The 24,143-nt window shown below is 33.1% G+C and overlaps 4 protein-coding genes across 4 annotated transcripts; 1 reads left to right on the top strand and 3 right to left on the bottom strand.

Moving 5' to 3' along the window:
- Positions 1–95: 95 nt before the first annotated feature.
- LOC123882972 (pentatricopeptide repeat-containing protein At1g02150-like) lies at positions 96–5,556 on the bottom strand. The gene is made up of 2 exons (XM_045931644.1): positions 4,411–5,556; positions 96–1,497 (listed from the first exon to the last, which is right to left on the bottom strand). Exons 1-2 carry the CDS (start codon positions 5,098–5,100, stop codon positions 277–279), a joined length of 1,911 nt encoding a protein of 636 aa, XP_045787600.1. The 5' UTR covers positions 5,101–5,556; the 3' UTR covers positions 96–276.
- A 78-nt stretch (positions 5,557–5,634) lies between these two features.
- Positions 5,635–9,481, bottom strand: LOC123882971 (pentatricopeptide repeat-containing protein At1g02150). Its single transcript, XM_045931642.1, has 2 exons — positions 8,928–9,481; positions 5,635–7,209 (listed from the first exon to the last, which is right to left on the bottom strand). The coding sequence occupies exons 1-2, from the start codon at positions 9,309–9,311 to the stop codon at positions 5,947–5,949; spliced, it is 1,647 nt and encodes a 548-aa protein (XP_045787598.1). The 5' UTR covers positions 9,312–9,481; the 3' UTR covers positions 5,635–5,946.
- An 853-nt stretch (positions 9,482–10,334) lies between these two features.
- On the bottom strand, positions 10,335–21,041 carry LOC123882973 (dol-P-Man:Man(7)GlcNAc(2)-PP-Dol alpha-1,6-mannosyltransferase). Its single transcript, XM_045931645.1, has 18 exons — positions 20,822–21,041; positions 20,665–20,710; positions 19,579–19,665; positions 19,236–19,291; positions 18,286–18,403; positions 18,119–18,177; positions 17,927–17,998; positions 16,896–16,959; positions 16,678–16,781; positions 16,145–16,216; positions 15,479–15,565; positions 15,319–15,386; positions 14,505–14,573; positions 14,346–14,428; positions 13,440–13,536; positions 11,316–11,381; positions 10,883–10,976; positions 10,335–10,790 (listed from the first exon to the last, which is right to left on the bottom strand). The coding sequence occupies exons 1-18, from the start codon at positions 20,993–20,995 to the stop codon at positions 10,710–10,712; spliced, it is 1,497 nt and encodes a 498-aa protein (XP_045787601.1). The 5' UTR covers positions 20,996–21,041; the 3' UTR covers positions 10,335–10,709.
- A 2,076-nt stretch (positions 21,042–23,117) lies between these two features.
- LOC123882974 (germin-like protein subfamily 3 member 4) lies at positions 23,118–24,083 on the top strand. Its single transcript, XM_045931646.1, has one exon. It carries the CDS (start codon positions 23,191–23,193, stop codon positions 23,845–23,847), a length of 657 nt encoding a protein of 218 aa, XP_045787602.1. The 5' UTR covers positions 23,118–23,190; the 3' UTR covers positions 23,848–24,083.
- Positions 24,084–24,143: the final 60 nt, after the last annotated feature.

The following is a 24,143-nucleotide window of genomic DNA, read 5'->3' as shown; positions in this document are numbered from 1 at the left end:
TTATATTATATGTACCATTTACTAAGGGTCCATATATAACCAAAATTATATTTAAAGAGACACAAGTTATAGAAGAAAAAAACACAAGGATTGCCTCAGATCACATGCATCAGAAGAATCAATTCCTATTAAGAGCAAAACATCACAGTTCATATCCTAAACTAGCACTTGATACAAGTGTCTTGGTAAGCTATAGAAGCTTGAGAAAAAGAATATCAATATTTCCCCCTATGTTCTTACAGCCCATTTTCTACTAGTCAAAACAAAATTGAAATATCAAAACATGGAGATCAGACTTGATATTGACAGTGACTCGTAGACACCAATATCATCAATTCTTTCAATCGTGCTAGCCGGTTCATCTTTGCCAATGAGTGATGCATACGCTTCATCTTTATGATATCCTGACTGCCTAAACAACTCAATTAAAACTTCGGCACTCTCCATGTCGTCTTCGTCTTGACAAAGTTTAAGGAATGCAGCCAATATTACTGGCTTCGGTTTCCAATTCGTTGAATCGCTTGTCACAACAAAAGCCTTTTTCAAGCACGACAGGGCGTCTGAAATCCTCTTTTCAGCAATATGGCCCTCACAAAGAATCTCCCATGTAGTTGAATTCGGACATCCTCCACCTTCAATCATATGCTCAAAGAAACTAAAAGCTTTATCTAACTCGCCATTCTTAAGATACCAGCCTATGATAAGGTTTGCTACTCTAGAATCATCAGATGGCCTTACCGTAACCCATTCTTCATAAAGCTTTTCCGCACCCTCAATATCGTTCATTCTCACAAGAGAAGAAATAACAGCATGGTATCCCAAATTTGGTATACTTGGAAATATTGTTTTATAGTTATTCCACACGCGATAAACTTCGTCCTTGTTTCCAATGCTTCCATACAAACTCAGGAGATAATGAAAAGGTACTCGATCTCGACCTAATATTCTACCCTCGATCTCTTTTAAGCATTCATGAGCTTTTTCAAACAGTTCCATCTTAATGTAAATTGCAGCCATTATGCTAAATGTAACCCAGTTAGTGATTATGGTAGAATCGTTCAACATTTGTTCAATCACGTGTTCCATCTTTTCTATTGATTCTTGAGATCCACAAGAAGTTAACCAGATATTATATGTATATAGATCTAACTGTATGTTCTTTTCTTTCATTTCTGAAACCAACATATCAACCTTACCATAATCCTTAAGGTTCGTGTAGAGATTCATCATTAAATTAAACGGTAGTGAATGTATTAAGTACCTTTTACTCCTCATTACGTCAAGTAAAAATTCCGCCTTATTTTTCAATCTAGAATGAACATATACATTCAAGAGGGCACAATATGTCCTCCTGTCTTTCAAATTATTGGTCAGGTTCAGAAAAAATCCTTCTGCACTAGAAACTCCATGAGCTTTTGCGATTAGATCTAACTGAATTGCAGCGTCACTTGAAGATATCGTAAACCTCTCTGGTCTATTGTTCATCCATTCGTATACCTGCAAAATATGTTCATTAGTTATTACTTTCATAAGATCATTTGTGGCTAATATTATTAAGGCATTATTTGAGGCAAGGAAGTATATATAATCAGAAACAGTGAGCGATGTCATAGTTTTGTACATCTTTAAACTGAAGAAAACTCCAAAATCTAATTCTCAAAATAAACAGTTGGATGAAAAATTTTTTACACGCAATTGCAAAGCTGAAATCAAATTTTAAAACTATATAATAAAATCGTACACCATGAATATTTCCATTCAGATGCTATTAGAAGCTGTTTAACATCTACTGCACATGAAGAACACATACTAATATCCTGTACATACAATGCTGGTAGTAGAATCATATTCATGTCGCAACGGATTAACTCGAAATGAACACAATTGCAATTTGCAATTCAACCTTGAGGAAAATAAAGACAATCAACACAGTACTCTCACAAAAACATATTCCATCACTAACATAGCACCATCCAATTGAAACTTTTTCTCATATTGCATAAATCATAATAATTTATGTTTTTCCTTTTTGATTTCCCATAGGTTCCCTCAACTGTAGGTGATCCTGTTTAAGGCATGCAAGAGATTAAATTTTAGTAGATTTTCGGTTTCCCATAGGTTTCCTCCACTGGAGGTAATCCTATCCGAAGCGTGTTGACACTAAGTGTTAGCTACCTCTCACAGCCACGACTCGAACCTTGTTTTTCCACGCTGTAATAAGTTATAGTGAATTGGATTGCAAGAGGGACTAAGCCCAAAAAAAAAAGATTACACGGGAATCAACCAGGGAGTCTGAGCTCCCCTAGCGTCTGCATCGACACGATCCTTTAATTGGACCGGACAAACATCATAAACCATAAAATTTCTATCCAAACCGAAGGCCATATAAAGCATCTGCACAATAAAGGCCATCAGCTGAGGATTCTCTGCACCAATCTACTACGCCCCATCACATTACCTCGACCTCCATTTTGAATATTGGTAATAACGGCTGTGGAATCCACACACACTTCTATGTGAGTAAAACCTTTAGTTCTAGCAAGTTTTAGTCCTTCTAGAACTCCCCAAAGTTCAGCAACAAAGGCGTTACAACGCCCTATATATTTAGAGAAATCTCCTAGCAATTCACTCTCTACTCATATTAAACCTCCACATCCAGCATCCCCGTTACTTTTGCATGCTCCATCCGTATTCAATTTGATCCACCCTGGAGCTGGTGGTTCCCAACGCACTAAAACTTGAGTGGTGTGAGTTCTCATGTTATATGCTATAGATGCAGCTTGAACATAATCAACTGCCATGCATTTTGTCATAATCCATTGCTTCGGTGGTCTAACAAAAGAATTATCATGTGCTTCCTTACTTTTCCAATTCCATAGATAATGGCAAGTAATAGCCGATAAAGCATTCCAATGTACGGTGTCATCTATCATCAATTTAAATTATAATCTATCCATTGCATTTCAGACAACATGAAGAAATTGTTCTATAACTGTCTTGGTACTAAATGGATCCAAACAACCATAGCAATTGGACAGTCACGCATTACATGAGTAATAGTTTCTTCCTGTAAATTGCATCCGTTGCAATGCGGTTCACTTAAATTCATGGCATGCTTCAGCTTGTTTGTCAGTATCCTTCCATGTCTCATCAACCAAATAAACATCGAACTCTCTCCGGCGCTTCAATCATCCAAATTTTGGACCACACTCACTGTGTACTGCTGCTATACCATCTTCATTACTCATCAGTCGATATGCACTTGATACTGTGTATGCTCCTCTGCCATTTCCAGGACATAGCCGTTTATCTTCTCCCAAATCCTCTGCAGATGGTAAGACCGTCTTAATAACCTCGCACATCGAATACGGTAACCAGTTGATGCACTCACGCATCCAGTTTCCATCATTACTTACCAAATCTTTTACCTTAATATTTTTCCACTCCAAAGGTACATCTTCCACCATATCAACGATGTGATAGCCTTCCTTCAACCAACAAGAAGTCCAAGGATCAACAGAAACACCATTTCCAATCGACCAGAACTGGTGTTTTGATAGCTCCGGCCATGAGTTTGCCAAAAATTTCCAAAGAGTAAAATCATTTGCTTTAGCCACAATCTTGTCATACTCCATACCACCCCTCTCATATTTGCTACGTAGTACCTTACACTACAAAGCATCACTACCTGTTCAGAGCTCCCAGCCAAGCTTCATAAGACACGCCTTGTTTATATTATGAAGCTGTCGAAATCCTAATCCTCCATACTCTCCAGATAAAGGCATGCTGGATTTGCTGGATATCAATGAGACACGCTTTAGGGATAACATGGGATAAACCGGTATCGCTTCTATGAATGATTTTGCTAGAGTGACTCTACCCGCAAACTAGAGGTGTTTTGCCCTCCAAGAAGTCAGTTTGTTGTTAACTTGATCAATTAAATATCGAAAGTCAGTACGCCTAGAAGCTTTGCCAGATAAAGGAACCTCTAGATACTTCCCCAAATTTGTAGTGAATTTGATTCTGTTATGTATGTTCACATAATTTTTTAGCTTAATTTTTATACATATAAAACATTTTAGGCTATTAAGCCATCACAATCAATCATATATGTGACTTTTAAGATCTTTTTAATTAAAATCAAACATTTTTAATAACCCAACAATTACAATTAAATCTTTTTCTTTATATATATTCAAGATAAGCACACATTAACGAAAGACAAGCGGACAACAAGCTGCGAAGCTAATATTTTTCTTTTGTGTTAACCCTCCAGTTCTGAGGCGAAAGGGACCCCCCGATAATTGGAGTTTGGCCGCGAAGTAAGTAAACTAAGATTATCCGGACAATTACAATTAACATACTATTAAAGATAATATTCATTCATATATTAAAGATTGATTGATTTACCTGAAGAGCACTGTGATGTTTTCTGTACTTTCTCAATTCTTTGACAATTCTACAAAGTTCCCATTTGGTAAGAGTTTTGCCTTCATTTTCCCACTGATTCAACACAGAAGCAGAACCCAATTCAGGATTTTTCATCATAGAGATTCTCTTGTAAAGAACAAACCATTTCACAATGGGTCTTCGTTCAAAATCAACAGTATCATGGTTGTGAGTTTTTGAGATGGAACAAGTGACAGAGATTGCTCTTACACTGTAAGTGTAACAAACACTGACCCTTTGTTTGAAGGGAAGAGTATTGGAATAGCAAATGGAAGATGAAAGTGAAAGAGAAAAGCTTTGGTTTTGCAGAGAAGATTGAATTTGAAGTGGCGTCATCATCTTCTTCTTCTTCTTCTTGTTCCTTTTTCTCAATGCATGTTTGTGACGGTGACAAACAAAACAAGGGTTTTGAAGATAATAATGATGTTTGGAATTGAGAAAGATAGGGTCCACCTTACAAGATAATATAAAACAGGAAGAAAATATACCGGAGAGATATAGGACGATAATATTTTTATATTCGAAGATAAAATGCGTATTTTCGTATTTTTTATAGTTGTACCGTGGACAAAAGGTTGTCTCGTGGTTCAGTGAATGACAAAAAATCTTGTTTTTGTCTTGTCCCTTGCTACTTAATTTGTGCAGTTCCATAACCGATTTCAAATCAAACAAGGTAGAATAAAAGTTGTCATATCCAGTTCCCTATTTTTTAGCAAATCAAACGCACGCAACACTTGCTTGGGCACAAATTGCCACATAAAAAAAAATTGCCACATCAAATATATTACTTTAACCATTTTTATTTTATTTATTTTTTATATCTTTTGAGGTTGTTATTTGTTGGTAGCATGAAATCGTAATTGCAACTTCTTTTTGTACTTTTTGTTTCATAGGACAACAAACAGGATGAAGGAGAAAGGGGGTTGTTTGTTTGTTAGTTTGAGATAAACTTAAGAAAAGTTAGTGTTTAGTTAAAAAATAAAGGGAGCGTTTTCATTTTTTTAAGTAAATTTTAGGGGTTGTGTAAAAAAAAAAAGTAAATTTTAGGGGAAGTGAGTGTAGTTTGCCCTACGTTCTATAATCGTTAAATCATATAGAGCGACAAATTCAAATATAATTCATTAAAATTTTATTAAAAACCATCAATAGTTAGTTAAACAGTCCCAATTGACTCTAAACTATCAATAATCAGTAATACACAGATATATTATAATGTAATTATGTAACACTACTTTAGTCCAAATATAAACAAAATCATATTCAAAAAGACACAAGGATGCCTCAGATCACATGCATCAGAAGAATCAATTCCTGTTAGAGCAAAGCACCATGGTCCATGTCCTAAGCTAGCATAACTGCATAAGAGATTTGATCCTGACACTGACTCATAGACACCAATAATAATTTAAGCAAATGGAAGTGATTTAGTGTAATCACACGTGTTGATGTCGTATGTGTCAAACACCTTCAATTTGAAGAGTCCATATTACATAGGTATCAAAAGCTACTATCTACTTGGTTGAAAACCACTTGAGAGTCGTCGTCGTTATCATCATCATCATCATCATCATCATCCATGTTTTCACCGTCAACAATATCATCAATTCTTTCAATCGTGCTTGACAGTTCATCATTGCCAATGAGTGATGCATACACTTTGTCTTTATGGTATCCTGACTGCCTCAATAACTCAATTAAAACTTCGGCACTCTCCATGTCGTCTTCGTCTCGACAAAGCTTCAGGAATGCAGCTAATTTTATTGGCTTCAGTTTCCAACTCTTTGAACCAACAGTCTTAAAAGCCTTTATCAAGCACGATAGGGCGTCTGAAATCCTCTTTTCAGCAATATGAGCCTCAGCAAGAATCTCCCATGTATTCGAATTCGGAGATCCTCCACCTTCAATCATGTTTTCAAAGAAATTAAAAGCTATATCAAATTTGCCCTTCTTAACATACCAGCCTATGATAAGGTTTGCTACTCGAGAATCATCAGACGGCCTTACTGAAACCCATTCATCATAAAGCTTTTCCGCACCCTCAATATCGTTTATTCTCACTAGAGAAGAAATAACAGCATGGTATCCCAAATTTGGTATACTTGGAAATATTGTTTTATAGTTATTCCACACGCGATAAACTTCGTCCTTGTTTCCAATGCTTCCATACAAACTCAGGAGATAATGAAAAGGTATTCGATCTCGACCTATTATTCTAACCTCCATCTTTTTTAAGCACTCATGTGCTTTTTCAAACATTTCCATCTTAATGTACATTGCAGTCATTGTGCTAAATGTACTCCAGTTAGGGATAATCGTAGGATCCTTTGACATTTGTTCAAACACTTGTTCCATCTTTTCTACTGATTCTTGAGATCCACACGTAGATAACCAGATATTATATGTATATATATCTAGCTGTATGTTCTTTTCTTTCATCTCTGAAACCATCATATCAACCTTATCATAATCCTTAAGGTTCATGTAGAGAGTCATCATTAAATTAAACGGTAGTGAATTTAAGTACTTTTTACCCCTCATTGCGTCGAGTAAAAATTCTGCTTTCTCTCTTGATCTAGAATGAACATACGCATTCAAAAGGGCACCATATGTCCTCTTGTCTTTTAAATCATTAGTCAGGTTCATAAAATATCCTTCTGCATTAGAAACTCCCTGAACTCTTGCGATTAGATCTAACTGAATCGCTGCGTCACTTGCAGTTATTCTAAACCTCTCTGGTCTATTGTTCATCCACTGATATACCTGAAACATTTGCTCATTACTTTCATAAACTTGTTCATGGATGATATTAAGACATTTGAAGGAAATAATTTTTATATAATCAGAAACCATGTGCGGTATCATACTTTCATACATTTCAAAGGAAGCATGCCATTTAATCATATCTTTGAACGAGGCTGCAATTTATATGGATTTATAACAACTTTGCAACATGCTATATATTTCGAACATTGCTCAAAAGGATGAAGAGTCATGGCTCTACCTCCTAATTTCTATTTCCAAAACCACAAAACTAATATCTACACCTTCCCTCCTATCATGTTATTTCTATCTTTTCTTCTTCAAATATCTGCTCTCTATCATTCAATGTAGCATCGACACTTCAGATTGAAGGTGTGTATCCGGTGTACGACACGTGTTAATTATCCGACAATAACACATTCAATTATTTCAATTTTCTCAAATTATTACTAGTGTCGACAGGTGATTGGTCAGTGTCATATTCGGTATCCGAGTCTATTTCAGTGCTTCATAGCTTTCATTTTTATGCCTTTTATTTGCACTCTCAATTCACAACAACTGAAAAAACCTTAAGAAAATGGCATCCCATACACAATTTGCATGTCTGTCAACAACAACAAAAATTCAGAATTTTTCTTTTGATTAACATGTCAGATTAAGATCAAATTTTCACACCTGTAAACACTATACAAATAAATCCTTAAGCTCCCATGTTACAGCAGTTAAGCACTAAATTGTAAGACACCAAAATCTAATGCTAAAAGGAAACACCTAAACACACATAAAACTGGTAGTAGAATCATATTCATGTCACAATGAATAACGCAAAATGAACACAATTGCAATTCAACCTTAAGGAAAATCAAGCCAATCAACACAATACTCCAATCCTCTAAAAAAAAAACACATTTCACCACTAACACAACACCATTCAATTGAACAAAACATCAAACTTTTATTAGTGCATGTTTCGATTGGCGGTGAGATTGCCAGAATCAATGTGAGCCACAATGATTTTGACAAAAGCTATGCTTTGTGGCTTCAACAAAACCACAGTGCATCGTGATTTTGAGAAACTCACTTTGAGTCCGTTTGATTTACAAAAGATAAGTACTTAACATAACAACACAAGACAAAATGTTTTTTGGTACTTTAGACAACTAGTACTAGGGCACCAATTTGTCATCGGGTATAGTGAGGAACAAGAATTTCAATTTTAGTTCAGACTCTTGGCCCCGGATATTCCAGTCCTAGGAATAGTTTTAAAATCAAACCAAGTACAACTGTTTTCGCCATGTTCAGTCCCTCATTTTTAAGCATATCAAACACACCTTTAGTCTAATTTTGATACACTATCATCAGTATAAAACCAAACAATCAGAATCAAATGTATATGTGTTGAGACTTTTAAGATCTTTTTAATTAAAGTCAAACATTTTTAATAACAGACAATTACAACTAATTGACAGTTTATACCAATTACATCTTTTTTCTATGTCCCGTGAGCTTAACTCAGTTGATAGGGATATCAATCTTAGAAATAAATAACATATTGAAGATGTCCCCGTGAACATAGTTCATTTTGTAGGGACATCATGTTATACATAGGGTTCAAAACCTAGGATTCTCCACTTATCTACCTAGTGTATTTCTAGCCACTAATCTACTTGACAAAACAAATAACACATTGAAGATAAGGTTTATAATGATTGATTTACCTGAAGAGCTTTATCATGTCTTCTATACTTTCTCAACTCTTTGACAATTCTACAAAGTTCCCATTTGGTAAGAGTTTTGCCTTCATTTTCCCACTGATTCAACACAGAAGCAGAACCCAATTCAGGATTTTGCATCATAGATATTCTCTTGTAAAGAACTTTCCATTTCACATTGGGTCTTCTTTCATAATCAACAGTACCATAGTTATGAACTTTTGAGATAGAACAAGTGACAGAGATTGCTCTTCCAGTACTGTAAGTGTAACAGACACTGACCCTTTGTTTGAATGGAAGAGTATTGGAATAGCAAAAGGAAGATGAAAGTGAAAGAGAAAAGCTTTGGTTTTGCAGAGAAGATTGAATTTGAAGAGGCGTTGTCATCATTTTGTCAATGTGTTATGTTTGTGTGTGACAAACAAAACAAGAACTGGTTTTTAGGAAATGGCTATGAAGGTTGTTTTTTTGAAGATAATAATAATGTTTGGATTTGAGATGGATATGATTGGCTCCATCCTACACCTGTGTATATCGTTGTGTATATATGCTTTTAACAACAAACATTATATGCGTTCTGTTTTTCAGATATTTTTTGTCAAAATTTTTTAGCCCCAACTTATTAATCAACTCTCTATTTTCTCGCATATTTTCACATTTTTGAATCGTTTTTTATATTCATGTTTATAATAGTATAAAAATTTCTCACAAAAATTTAGAATTTTTTAATATAAGATGAATTATTTATTTATGAATTTTTAAGCACAAAAAACTAAAAAAATTCATATTTATTTCATTCATTGTTAAAAAAAGTTAAACTTTGCAAGAGAGATTCATATAATATATATATTAAATATGAGTGCCTAGAAAAATTTAAAATTTCGAATAATATACATGAGTTGAATGAAAAGCAGGGGCCAAAAATATGACAGAAAATATTTGTGACCAAAACTTTTTTTTTTTTGGTCAGGTAGCCTAGTGGCTTGAAATTCCACCTTTAAAGATGGATAAGTGGAGTGTCCAGGGTTCGAACCCTGGCTCCTGCATATAAAATGCTGATGTCCCAACCAATTGAGCTAAGCTCATGGGGACATTTGTGACCAAAACTTACTAATGAAATATTTATAAAGAACCAAAATATATTTAACCCATTTTTATATATCCTTGTTGTATTTAATATTTAACCCATTTGGGATATGTACAAAAAAAAAAATCAATAATACCTTCTTTTTAGCATTTGTTTTGTAGTCTTTAAATTTTTGCAACTAGTGCAATTAGCTAGGTTCCTCGAAAAAACAATTATGTTGCATTTGCAGAAAAATAAGAGATTGAACAAAAACAACTTTTGTTGTGCTTTGTTAAATTCTAAATCTGTATGAGACATGACAAATTTGAGGCTAAAAAAGTAGACAAAAATTGAAATTCTTGTCTATTATTAAATTACATGGCAATTAAGTCAATTTTTTTTTTGAAACAATGGTAAAAAGAAATTGATGTTCCGTTCTATTGTTAATCATGTGATTCCATAATAATTGAAAAACTTCATTTAACCCCAGCTATATTTTAAGGCTAAACCCGTATATTAGTTACAATAAATAATTCCACTACACTACCTCAGCTTCTGGTTAATCATAATATAGCTTTCAAATGTTGTAAATCAGTAGTATTCTTAAATTAGCTTTTCTCCCCAAGAGTAGTGCATCAATAAGAGAATAATAAGCACTAGAAGTTGCTCTGGTTGCCACTTTGCCACACAAGTTCGATCACACGTTGGGATTCCAAGCCAAATTATGGGCAGCCAGGCCAAATTTTGTTGACAACAGCATTGTTTTCTAAATTTCCATGGACATACACTTTAGGCTCTTTAACCTGCAAAGGGTCAAAACAGGGATACATAATTTTGGAAGGTATAATAAAGCATTCATTGTTTGAAATGGTTGTCAAGTGCAGCGACTACTGACCAGTAAAATTGGTGGAAAGCCATAGTTAATGCGCATTCTTGAGAAACCATCTTCAGTAAATAGACACTTGAATCCATTGATCACAGGATGTTCACTGTTAAAGACGATGGAAAAGATCAGATTTATGAGAAAATAGCTAAGGCAGTGCACTGAAGTGTGAAATCATATACAAAATCCCAAAAGTGTCGAGTATTAGACAAACTCTTATAATATTTTTATACTACGTAGTAGTATCTTAGTTTATCAAGTAAAATCAGTTGGTAAATCAGTTGGGACCTTAGAATATCTTAGATTCCTAGGATTAGTTTCTATGTTATTTAGGTATTATGCAGGATCTCACATCGTAAAGAAAGCATGTGCCATGCAATTTATGTCAGTCATGCAAAGTACTTGGAATATCATAACTGGTAATGCCAGTTAATGGATAACTCACTTTATTAGGAAAGTAAAATTTCTCTGCTGAAATTCTTGCAACTTAATTTCTTCTTCTTTAGAATACCTGCATTAAAGAAAAGTGGAAATGTAACTTAGTATCAGAAAATAGTGGAAAGTAACTTGCTATAATTATTGTGAACAAAACCAAGGAAAAAAATGAGGAATATTCATATTTATTCTATCATGTTTAGTTTCTTCACAAGTTTTCCATATAGCCTATAGGCATGACAAATCATGTAAACAGCATATGCAAACAACAATCATCACAACTATCATGAGTTAACAATGGAAAAAGGAGTCCAATTCTTAGCACTCAAATCCAGAATCAGACTCGCCACAACAATAATTGGCATAGAAGGAATTTACATGTAGATGTTAAGAAAAGTATTTAAACTGTAGAATCAAAATGCACACAGTTCAAATAGCTGTAAGGAGCTAACAAATGAACTGAAACATCGTAAGCATGCAGAAAATGGATCAAGTTTTGTAGTTTTATATTATTCATTGGAAACACATTCATTAATCCAAATAGCTCCAGTTCCTTGTTACACTCAAGAAGACTGCAGTCAGCCAAATACCTCAAGATGGATGCGAGAAAATGGGTAATATACTTCAGAAGTTGATAAAGGCCTCCACTACATGCCTCCCCAACAGGAGGCTTAACTATGGTCATACCGAAATACAGTTTACAATGTAAAAAATAGAAGAATATAAATCCTCCTTTATCCATGAAGAGACGAGAACCTGAAAGCACGAGTGTGCAGGAGAGGAGGATACACAATGCAGAGACAAAATGTGTCAAAGTAGTTAAACAGAGTTTTTCTTTGACATCAATTTATTATCTGGGGAAAGAAGTGAGATTGATCTTGATTCTCGAAGATGATGTTGAAAACATAATCTCAGAACCAGCAGCGGACCTAGGGGTGGGCTGAGGTGGGCCGCGGCCCACCCCCACCCCCAAAAAATAATTTTTTTTATATGTAGGGTATTAATTTAAATGTATTATTAATGATTTTAAGTCACCCGGTATATATATGTACAAATATTAATATAAATATTAATTTAGAGTATATTATTGATGACTATAAGTAATTCGGTACATATATTAGTTCAAGTATTAGTGTAAATGTTAGTTCATAATTAATTGAATTTATAATAATAGATAAAATTAGCAGTTGAACTAGCGTATATAAATATGAAATGACATAAAAAATATGTTTAATTAATATTAAATTTTTAAAGTCCCATATTTTCACATTTGTTGCAATTTTAGTCCTATCTTAATATTTTTTTATTACTTTTTTGCTGTAAAATTAGCGAATTTTAATGGGAAAAAATTGTGAATTTTGGTCTCAAATTTGATATTTCATCTTTAGATTCAATGTTGGAGACAATAAATCACCTTTATAGCCAAAAATCACAATTTTTAGAGTAAAAATATAGTTTGTTGGTACCAAAATAGTAACATGTGAAAATAGAAGAGCAAAAAATTCAATTTGAAAATAGATTGACTATTTTTCGGCCCACCCACGATATTTTTTCTAGTTCCGCCACTGCTCAGAACATAAATATAGTGGATTTCATGCCTAGTAGGACGGTGAATATAAATATAGTGGTTGCTAAAGGCTGAGAAATGTAGTGGTTTATTGATAGTTATGACAGATTTTATAAAAGGAAACGTGGGCAGAAGGATACAGCTAATCATTCCCTTATAGGAATGTTTCCTTATTCAGCGAGGGAAGAGAAAGTAAATCTAGATCTGATTGATTAAATAGGAGAATGTTTCCCTGCCATTGTTTTTTATGCATGATTTGAGTGATGAATTTTACCCTAGGAGAGCTAAGGCCTCTCAAAGTGCCTCCATTATCATTTACAGCTTATTTCCTTTCATTTTAGTCTTCTGTTTGTATTGTGAGCTAGATCCCACATGAACTCTTGCTATTTCCAGCAATAAGAATTTCTATTCACTACTATATTCTACTGTTTTATTTTATTGATCAATGTTCAGTCGTAATCGAGATCGGGTCCTATCATTTACATGAATGATTATTGTAGTCAAACATTGTTTGGATCCTTGCAAGAGTTAACAAAAGCATGTATAAAAGAAAGAAGCAAAATATACCTCCATGGAAAATCACTTTCACAAAAGCGAGATATTCCATTCATGGCAGAAAATGTATCGATGTGAACCAATTGTTCATTCGTATCACTTTGGAAACCTGCCACAAAAAAATAAATAATTAAAAACACCTGGCTAAAAGTATTGAATGGGGTAGTGTGAAAAAGACAAAACAACAAACTTGTACATTACTCTCATATCAATAATTTCTTTAACATTCAAGATATCATTTATTTTCTTGAAATTTCTATTTTATTATTTAAATGAGGAATTTTTCTGGATTGGAGTTGTTTTGGGTCTCAATGACTATATGTTAATTAGTCTTGTTGTAATTCAGAAGAGCAAATGATACATATCAAATTATACAGTTATTTACTTTTCCAGTTAAAGCAAATGATACATATCAAATTCAACAATACTCTTACTTTTCCAGTTAAAGCAAATGATACATATCAAATTCAACAATACTCTTACTTTTCCAGTTATTTACTTTCCAAACTGGGAATGTTAATAACAGAATGCTAGTCAGAGAATGAGTCTCAATAAAACACCTCAAACTCAATTATACAATATGCATCATATAGCCCAGAAATGTCATAAATTGAACAATCAGATAACACCCATGACAATAAATTTTTTGACAGAACAGCAATTCATGATCAAAGTATCAGATTAGAGAGCCATATTTTAAAATATTTTCTAATCCTTCAGAATTCAGATGATTCACCAGGTACAACAGTCTCAACATTTTGACAGACTTTGCCACTGTTGATTATGAAGAAAATGAAGGTGAAACTTCAATATTTTTCTAAAATTAATGGGTAAAAAAAGAGTAGTACTTTTTCAAGGAAAATTATAGCTAAATGCTTTGTAGGAAATGAACGGACATTTTGCAACTCATGGACTCACCAGTCCTATGCAATTTTTTTAAGGCATGACCACTAGGATAGTTCCAATATGATGCCGTAAAAGTTGTGATGGTTACTCCAAGACTACAAAAAAAGAGAATAAATAAGCCCGTGAAAGAAGGATCTATCACCGATGAAACAAAATGACCAGTGAACCAACCTCATTAGAAGTGATCCCAACATAACGAGGAAAAGCAAGTTCCAGATCATCTTTTTCCTATTATTGTAACTGAAACATTTCAGGACACATCCAAACGAAGGTTAGTAACTTACTACACAGCACAGTAAGAAAATAGTCAAGTTAATCAAAAAGGGCACATCATTTTAAAATCACTATTAAGATTGTAAATACAAATACAGTTCAAACTCAAATCATCACAGTTGGGGTATGATTTGTATTGTATGGATTATACTTTGTATATCCTGTATATCATACTAGACTGCATAGAAGCACTGTAGATACTGCATAGGACAACTGTAGACGCAGAGTGCCAGTTAGGGTGTTACTGTTGCAGGTCAGTCAGTTAGGCTTTGTAACTGACTAAATGTACTATAAATAACTGAGCTACATCTCAGAGGTTAACAGTGCAGAATACAATTCTTCAGAAACAAGGAAAGGAATACAAATTCATTTATATTTGAAATTCACAATTTACTTATTCTTCCTTAATATCTCTTTTCAGTTATATTTGAAATTCACAATTTACTTGTTCTTCCTTAATATCTCTTTTCAGTTGTATTTTAGTATACATGTCGACAAACATGATGAAATAATGTCAGAAAATGCGGAGAGAGCCCAATTAACTTATATCGACCCATATAAAACTCAAATTAACAAGTTGTTTCTATTTCATATCTGAGCATAAACATTGCAACTAAAAACCACATGTAAGAAAAGAAAAATCTTTATGTAAATATTCTGCTTTCTAAGGGCCGTTATGTTAATGAAACTTAGATAATCATAGAGACCTTACATTCTGTTACATGCAATCGAAGCAGACAAGTTGAATATTGGAACTGAACTTAGAATAAAACGAAGCTCCTGCAATATCCATCAAAATAATGTTAAGTGCATTATTTGGTTTGATGACAGACACAAATTAAGTGACGGATTTGATAGTCTAATTGTGGTACCTTGTGGGGAAGCTTAGAATAAAGCAAAATGAAGGCAAGAGCTGGGAAAGTAAAAGACCGTACTCTTCTGTCTACTAAGAAACCAAACTGCAAAGCAGACATCTTGTGAAGTCAGGAACAAATATCCTAGTATGTTTTAGAGATGGTGTTCACTAGGAATAAATTACAGATAACGGGCATATTAATTATTCAACAAGCCCCATCTTTACTGAAATTTACCATGACTATACATAGTCCAAATACCCTAGTATGTTTTAGAGATGGTGTTCACAAACATTCATGACTGTGCATAAGCATGCTAGATGCTTGAATGGCTGAGATACTAGAGAAAAATAGGGAATAAACTGAAATGAATTTTTCAAATCACATAGGCAGGAAACATTCCATATTAATCACAAGCCTGTAGTTGATTCATAAGAGTAAGCTCAAAATTGGAAAAGAAACCCACATAAATATAGGCAAAATATTAAACTTTAAATTAGGTATTGGGATTCTTCAAAAAAAAAAATTAGGTATTGGGAAAAATACACAAAACATGTCATATTGAAATTAAAAGATATTAACCAGTTCACTGGAAGTAGAATAAGCCACCATATCAAGTTAGAAATCTACATGACAAACTATATCTATACCGGTAAGGACAATATCTTGCAATGGATGACTTACCAGTGAAAGAGGATATGCAGCAAGCAGTGAACGAGGGAGCGCGGAAGTGAAGTACCAATGGAAAGCATGTGTCTAAGAAAAGCATTGTTAAGGAACATAATAATTTACCAAATACAAAAGGACATTATTATCAAAAGCAACAGACAGCATGCATGATAAGAATAAAATCCATGTGCCTCACTCGCTCGCAGGGGAAGCTCATTATTATCATTTATCAATGATGAGTGCAAGGAGTAACACCACTGACCACCCAGAAATTTAGCAAAAGTATAACAAACTTCCCCCTCATACCCCTCGCCCCCACAAAAAAAAAAACGCGTGTATCCCCCTGCTAAACAAAGAACTACCTACACAACTCAGGTATCCCCATTTTCCTTTATTTTTTTCTTACTCCTCCTAGCATGCACACCAGACTTTAGGTTCAGGTGACAAAAAACCAGAAAAAAATCACCTATAATAATAGTAAGCAGTTCAATAAATTATATATCATATATTTTCATATTCTATAGTGCAATATAAACTCTGAAGGATACTCCCCATTCAGAACTCTTGTTCAGTACAGAGTTAAACCATAAGACTTCAAATTCAGGCCACAATAACCTTTTCCACATAATTGAGTCAACCAATATGGTTATACCTGTAATGCATGTGGGATACCTCAATGTCAGAATCAAATTTTAATGAAAGCACTTCAGTTAAGCATAAACTTTACTTTTTTAAATTAAAGATTAATTAGAAAAATGTTACCAACCTACGCAGAAGAAGGCCATCACAATGCAGTGTTTTAGAGCACCCCATACTGAAATTTGTTTTGTCTTCCCTTCAAGAGATAAATATTATCAGGCACAAAGCTTGATCATGTTAATTTAACATGGGAATTTTTAGAACAAAATTTTCAATTTAATTATTTGACAAAAAGTGCAAGGCCGCAAAATGAGGGTAAGAAAATTCATCAAACAGAACACTTGACATCAAATCCTAAACACGCTGGACACTCTTCTCCAACAATAAACTATCATACCAAATACCAATCATAGTTAATAGTTAAAGGCTTAAACCAATGAAATTCTGTGTTTACATTTTAGTAAACGTTTGAGTAAATTGGGATTCTGCAATGACCTAATTTAACAATCCAAACTTTCCCAATCAACCTATAACCTGAGATAATAAAAGCCACAGGAAAGTGACAAAGAAATAAAAATTAACAAGAATGCAATATAAAACAACAAACATATTGGAAGTCTTAACATTAAAACTACTCAAGAAAACAAAGTCAAAACAGATTAATTTGACTTATGCTGGAATATATGATCTTTATTACAATATCAAGATATTTTACATTAGAAGTCCAGAGCGACATTAGAAATCCAGAGCTGATATTGAATAAATTCATGAAGAACTAACTATGTTCTAGTACCAGGAAATGCTGGCTTCACATCACTTGACAGAAGTATAACATTTCTTCTAAAAATTTGAGAGAATCGTTGACATTTTTTCTTATTTGTTTGGAGAAAAAAGGAATAGGATGAGTGAATTTGGAAAATAAGAAAAGAACAAGCATCCAATAGCAACGAGTAGGAACTCACATAGCCAGATTTTTATTTCCTTGTAGGAGAATATAATAACTCATTTGATATCCTCAAAACAGAAAAACTAAAGAATTGACAGATATCTAACATGAAGGTTACACAAAATGGCAGCTTAACGGGCTCTCATAATGCAGCTCAAACATCTTAGGAGAAAAGGATCGATTAAAATAAGGTAATATAAATTACAACATACCAGAAGAAGTTGTAGGCCAAGGGGACCAAGAAGTAACAGCATGTCACATCTGAACACGGTTGTAGCAAAAATCTGATAATCCAAAAGTGCCAAGAGATTATTTCAAAAAAGGCAGTGCATAAGAGCTAACAAACGAATAATTAAGAATCTCAACTAACATGAAACTGAAGTACAACCAAATGACATACATACCAAAGAGTTTAGAGCTGCATAAAAGCGCCCCTGGAACCAGTATCCAAATGCCAAATTTACTGAAAAATAAATCAAGAGAAACCCCTTATAATGGCATCAATAAAATTTCAGGGAAATTAAAATGAGATCGAAAATATAAAATCCACTTAATCAATGAAAGTAGTTACCTATACCCAAAGCAAGAATGTTGGGAAGCGGACGAGAACAATAGAACAGAAAATGAAACTGAATGGATGTTAGTATCACAAAGAAGGCTTCTACTTGGTGCCCAAATTTATTCCTTATCTGCACAGCAAATAATATGATTCAGGGAACATATCCAACTTAATCTATATAACATATTTTAAACTTCAATGGCTTGGAGAAGAGAGAAAATAAACTGTAAAACCAATGGAAGGAACGTGCGTGCCATGCAAAGTAAAAATATGATTGATAACTCATTTAAGGTATTAATGACTAGCATTGGTGCTTTTAGACATTTTGTTAATATAGAAAACCAAAGCTCCTGTCTTGACAGTACAGCAATAAAATAAAAATATATGCATCTGTGTGAGAATTCCACAATTCCTCCAAAAAATCATCAAAGAAACAACTCCCTCTCACCTCCTCCCTCTAAATAGTTCACAGACAAAACATTATGAAGTCAAATCTCAAGAAAGCAATTTTATCTTGTACACTAATTTGCATAGAAAGAACCCCTTTATCTAAAGTACAGGCAAGATGCACAAAATACATGAGCCAAGTTTCAACAAGCATAGCAAATTAGCTATAATGTTTATGACATTGTATTTATGCAAATGAGCTAGAATGTTTATCAACTCATGTGTATCGTAGCAACTCTTAACTATCATTACCAGTTAAGCAAAAAGAAATAATGTTTAAGAAAATTTCTTGAATGTTATGCCAAAATAAAATCAATGCTATCATTTCATATGAAACCTAAACTTTAAATAGATAGGTAAGATATAAGAAATTTTGCTGAACACTGATTTGTGGAAAAATTACATTTTTTTTTTTAAACAATGGAAAAATTACATTTATTTACTCAATATAGGTCTTCTTTATTGATTATTAATAGAGATATAGGAAGGAGGAAAAAGTAGTCAAATATGCAAACCTGATGACGAAAGAATCTTAGTGTATACAGTACGATGCATCCAAGGGCCATTCGAACTGCATATCAACCAAAAGACCCATAGGGTATATGTAAGAAAAATAAGTTGGACAACAGCTGATGATAAAAAAAAGTCGAAATATGAACAATAAAAAAAACATATTATCAACAGAACCAGATTAGCCACAAAGCGCAGGATAGTGAAAATTGACACCATGTTTGACAAATTTGAACATTTTGTATGTGAAATATAGGAAGAAAGAAAGATTAGACAACACAGCACTCTCTAAACAGAGGAAAATGAAATTGCAATGAGTCAATGAGTGTCAAGTGCAAAAGAGGTTACCTATGAGAAGAGCATAAAACTTCGGCAAATGCAGCAAACTTGTAATAAATACAATCGGAGATGCAACAAGTGATACAAGCAAAGCACCTAAACAAAAAAGACCTACTACATTAGTGCATACACCAGTGTATACTGAAGAAACATGGACTTTGTGAAAATTCATGGTGACTAATCCAAATTAACAAAAAGATAAGGATGATCCAATTGTCATTACTAACAACTAAACAGACAATAATAACAGTTATATAAAACAGGCTAGTAACAATTCCAAATAATATTACTGATTCACACTAAATGGGGCCATATTTATTCACTTCTTCAGAAAGAAACTTCTTACTTCTCATAAACAATATTAACCTCTTTGTCTTTGGATAAACAACTTTATTAAGCATGTATAGCACAAGCACTTATCATATGATGTATAACCTATTTCTATAACAAAGGGAAAAATAAATTCACATTATTTTCATAAGCTATCCTAAAACCTTGTGAAAATCAGGTGAAAACAACTTAGGAACAATTATATTGGCTAGCCATGCGAAACATGAAAGCATAACATGAAGAACATAGTAATAATACCAACCAACAACTAAGCCTTATCCCACTAAGCCCGTCTTCCTTTGCCTCTAGTGATTTGACTACCCTTTACCTGATCTACTCTCCTTACTACAAATTCTACAGGTCTTCTCCCTACATGTCTAAACCACCTAATTTGAGTTTCCACCATCTTTTCTATGACATGTGCTACCCCAACTCTCTCTATAATGCTGTCATTTCTAATCCTATAATGTATATGGCCTGTTTGGATTGACTTATTTTTGAGCTTATGAAAAATAGTTTGTGCAAATAAATAACTTTTTATCTTAATTCATCCATTGTCACTAACAAAAATTGTATCTTTATAAACAGTTTTTTAATAAACTACCTTGACAAGCTGTTATGTATAATAAAAGCTTATTTATTTGCATAAGTTGTTTTACATAAGCTCAAAAATAAGTAAATCCAAACGGCTTCATATTCTGTTATACATCGAAATCATATTAGTAAAAAAAAAGACATAAAATAATAGAAAATACAAAAGCTTACCAATGAAAGTGCGAGGAACGACACCAGGGAACTCTAGATGATCATACTGTCAACAAAAACATAGAAATAAAATCAATCAATAAATTATATACACAAAATTATAAATTAATACTATAAAGTTTATAAGCAAAAGTAAAATAGCATAAAGTAAACTCACATTATCTAAATGAAATTGATGATAAAGAATATCGTGCATTGCTTGAACGTTGAAACTTTCTTCGACCTTAGTGTAAGGCACCATGAGTATATAGAAAGTGGCAATTGATCCCAATAAGAAATCGTAACCGTAATTCTTCAAAAATGTTGCTGATTTTTCATTGGAAGAAGCCATTGTTTTCGTTTTCAGTGTGTTTCAGAGAGAGCAAAGAAGAAGAAGAAGAAGAAGAAGAAACAGAATCTGAAATATTGTTGGGCTTGTTCTTTTCTCAACCGTGGGCCATGGGCCTTTTAAGACTTTTCTAGGGCCTCTTAAGATAATAAGAAAGAGTATTTCTTTTCGCGCCCCTTAAACTTTCAATTTTACCCCCTCTCAGGTTAGGTAGTAAGTAAAAAATAAAAGTGTCCCCCTCACCCTTCCTTGTGTGTGTGTGTGAGTGGTCGATACAATGTCATAACCGTTTTAGTGGTCAATCAAAATATGGTCTTGGACGGTTGTTATCTTTTTATAAGGTTTACTAGTTAAAGTAAAAACTAAGTTTGCACTCTAAGCAACTATCTGAGATTGAATTCGCATTCTGATTATTGAACTGAGTTTGAGTTCGCACCATAAGTAACGAACTGTGTTCGAGGCCGCAATCTAAGTTACGGAATGTTTTCCTTCATGGGGACGTGATAGGTGTAAACATTGGAGTTGAGATAAAAAAAAAATTGTTGTTCGTTAAGGTGTGACCTGAGTTTGCAACTTAAATAGTCGGCGGAGTATTTTGATAATTTCAAAGGGCACGTGAGAAACTATTGGGCGTAAAAAGAAATACTCTACATTTTTTTTTTTGTTTTATTCTTTTTTTTTCTAAGAATATTTTTCTTTTTCAATTTCCAAAACGTTGCTTTTTATAAAAAAAGATAATCTTAAATAACAAGATTTTTTTATTGAAATTTATAATTTTAATATGTGAATTAAATTGTACATAACTATAAAAGTCTCAAATTATATTAACACAATATTTAGAAGGAAAAAGAAAAACACTTTTTATGAAAGGACTACGTTGGAAGGATAAGTGTTTGGAGTCAAATAAGTGAAGTATCCGTGATTTGAACCCCGACTTTTGGATATAATTTTAAAAACAACTTATCTTGGAATATAAACACTTGATGAATAAGCACAAAGCACTTAATAAGCAAGTGGTTGGACTTTATCATCCTAGGTAATGAAAGAGTTGTTTTCATTGTATGATTGTTTTCATTGCAATGTATGGAATTATTGGCATCTTTATCAAGTTGTCCCTGGCAAACAAAACAAAATGACTAGGTAATAATTATTTTTAGACTTTGACTACAAAAAAAGAAAAGAATAATGTAGTATATATACATTTCAATTATCTAAAATATGCAGAGAGTATATATATATAACTACATTATGTATAAGCCTCTTATTGCTCATATATCAATTTTTTGTTACACTGTCATGATGTTACTTTGTTTGCATATAACTCAAATACCTTGTACACAAAATGTATGCTACGATTGTCATTGTCAAAAATACTTTACCATAAAAAAGATTCTACTGGATACCCTTTAACTTTTTAATACTGTTAAATTTGCACTTTACTTTTACTTGGATGAATATATAATAAGATAAGATGAGTAAGTACAAAGGAATTTTATAAAAAATTAAAACTTGTAGTTAACTACAATATATGTCCTATCCAAAATAGAAACATGGCATAAAATTTGACTTCATAACTTACTTGAGTTTGACCATATTGAAAATGATAACCAAATGCCTAATATTCCTCAAACAGCTTCTACTAACATAATTGGTTATCCACACATTGATTTTTTGTTTTTATTTTTATAAAAATAGTTTAAGCGAGTTGAGTTTCAGAGCTCACCACGGTCAGAAAAAACATCAATACTCATAAAGCACTAATAGAAGTACTTGTATATATTACCTGCCAACGAAGTCATCATATTGGCAATTGGATTCGAAATCAGGTATTCGTGAATTTTAAGTTGAATTTTTATCAACTGAATCAACTTACGTCGACTACACATGAAATTTCTTGTTAATTATACAAACCTTCAAGTTTTAGAAACAACGGTGGAATCTAACTATAGGACATGGTACAAATTAACTCAATGAATCCGTTGTTTCAAGCAAACACTTCTTAAATTATACTTCAAAATCCAGAAGTGAACTCCAAGACTATAATTACTTGCAATCCACATTAGCAATGTCTCACATCAAAAACTTTATTCAATGTACATATTTATATATTATATATATATGATATGAATTGAATAATTTATTCAAATCCATCCTGATAAAGGTGCAAGAAATTAGTAACAAAGTGAAGGAGATTCAAGATGAAATCCTTTGTTTACAACATTTCCTTTGTGTTCTTTTGTATTGTCTTAACCAAAATCCAAGTTTGTTTTGCAGATTGTGATAACCTGCAAGACACATGTCCATCAATTCCACCAAATAAACAAACAATATTCATCAATGGTCTACCTTGCAAAAATCCAGCAAATGTAACAGCTCAAGATTTCAAGACCAATGAATTAAGTAATGCTAGTCCTACCGACATTTTTGGTGCATCGGTAAAACTTGTCACTGCTGCTGAATTTCCAGGGCTGAATACTCTCGGTCTCTCAATTGGAAGAATCGATATTGAAAATGACGGATTAGTAAATTTTCATTATCATCCAAGAGCTACTGAAATTATTTTTGTTAAAAAAGGAGTATTAATAGCTGGATTCATTGATACAAAAAACCAAGTTTTCCAAAATGTTCTCAAAGTTGGTGATGTTTGTGTTTTTCCTAAAGGTTTGTTCCATTACATTCTAAATCAAGGTTTTGAAGATGCTATTGTTTACTCAGTGTTCAATAGTCAAAATCCTGGACAAGTATCCATTGTTCCTACAACTTTTGACACAACATTGGAATCTATAGATAAGCTGAAAAAGAAACTTATCTCATTTTCTGCTTCTCAAGTTAATGATGTTATTATCAGTTCATGACTTCCTAAATATTTGTTCTAATTCATGTCAACCTTGACAGTGAATAAATGAATGTAGTTTTGATTTTGTTTGTTTAATGAGGTGGTCCAATTGCTTCGTGTATTAATATTATTAAGCTAAACTAGAAAAAGAAAGGGAAACAAAAAAAAAAGATTGTGAATGTTTATTATAAGAATAACAATGTTTAGGAATAATGTATTCTTTCTTAATAATTATTGTATGCTTTGAGTTTATATGATTGCACTATGGTTATGTAGTAGAAAGAAAGCTGATTAATTTTGCAAGTAACAACTGAG

This window comes from Trifolium pratense, linkage group LG5 (genome assembly GCF_020283565.1).
Source record: "Trifolium pratense cultivar HEN17-A07 linkage group LG5, ARS_RC_1.1, whole genome shotgun sequence".
Lineage (NCBI taxonomy): Eukaryota > Viridiplantae > Streptophyta > Magnoliopsida > Fabales > Fabaceae > Trifolium > Trifolium pratense.
The sequence above is the reverse complement of the archived record's forward strand: the minus strand, read 5'-3'. Positions and strand labels throughout refer to the sequence as shown.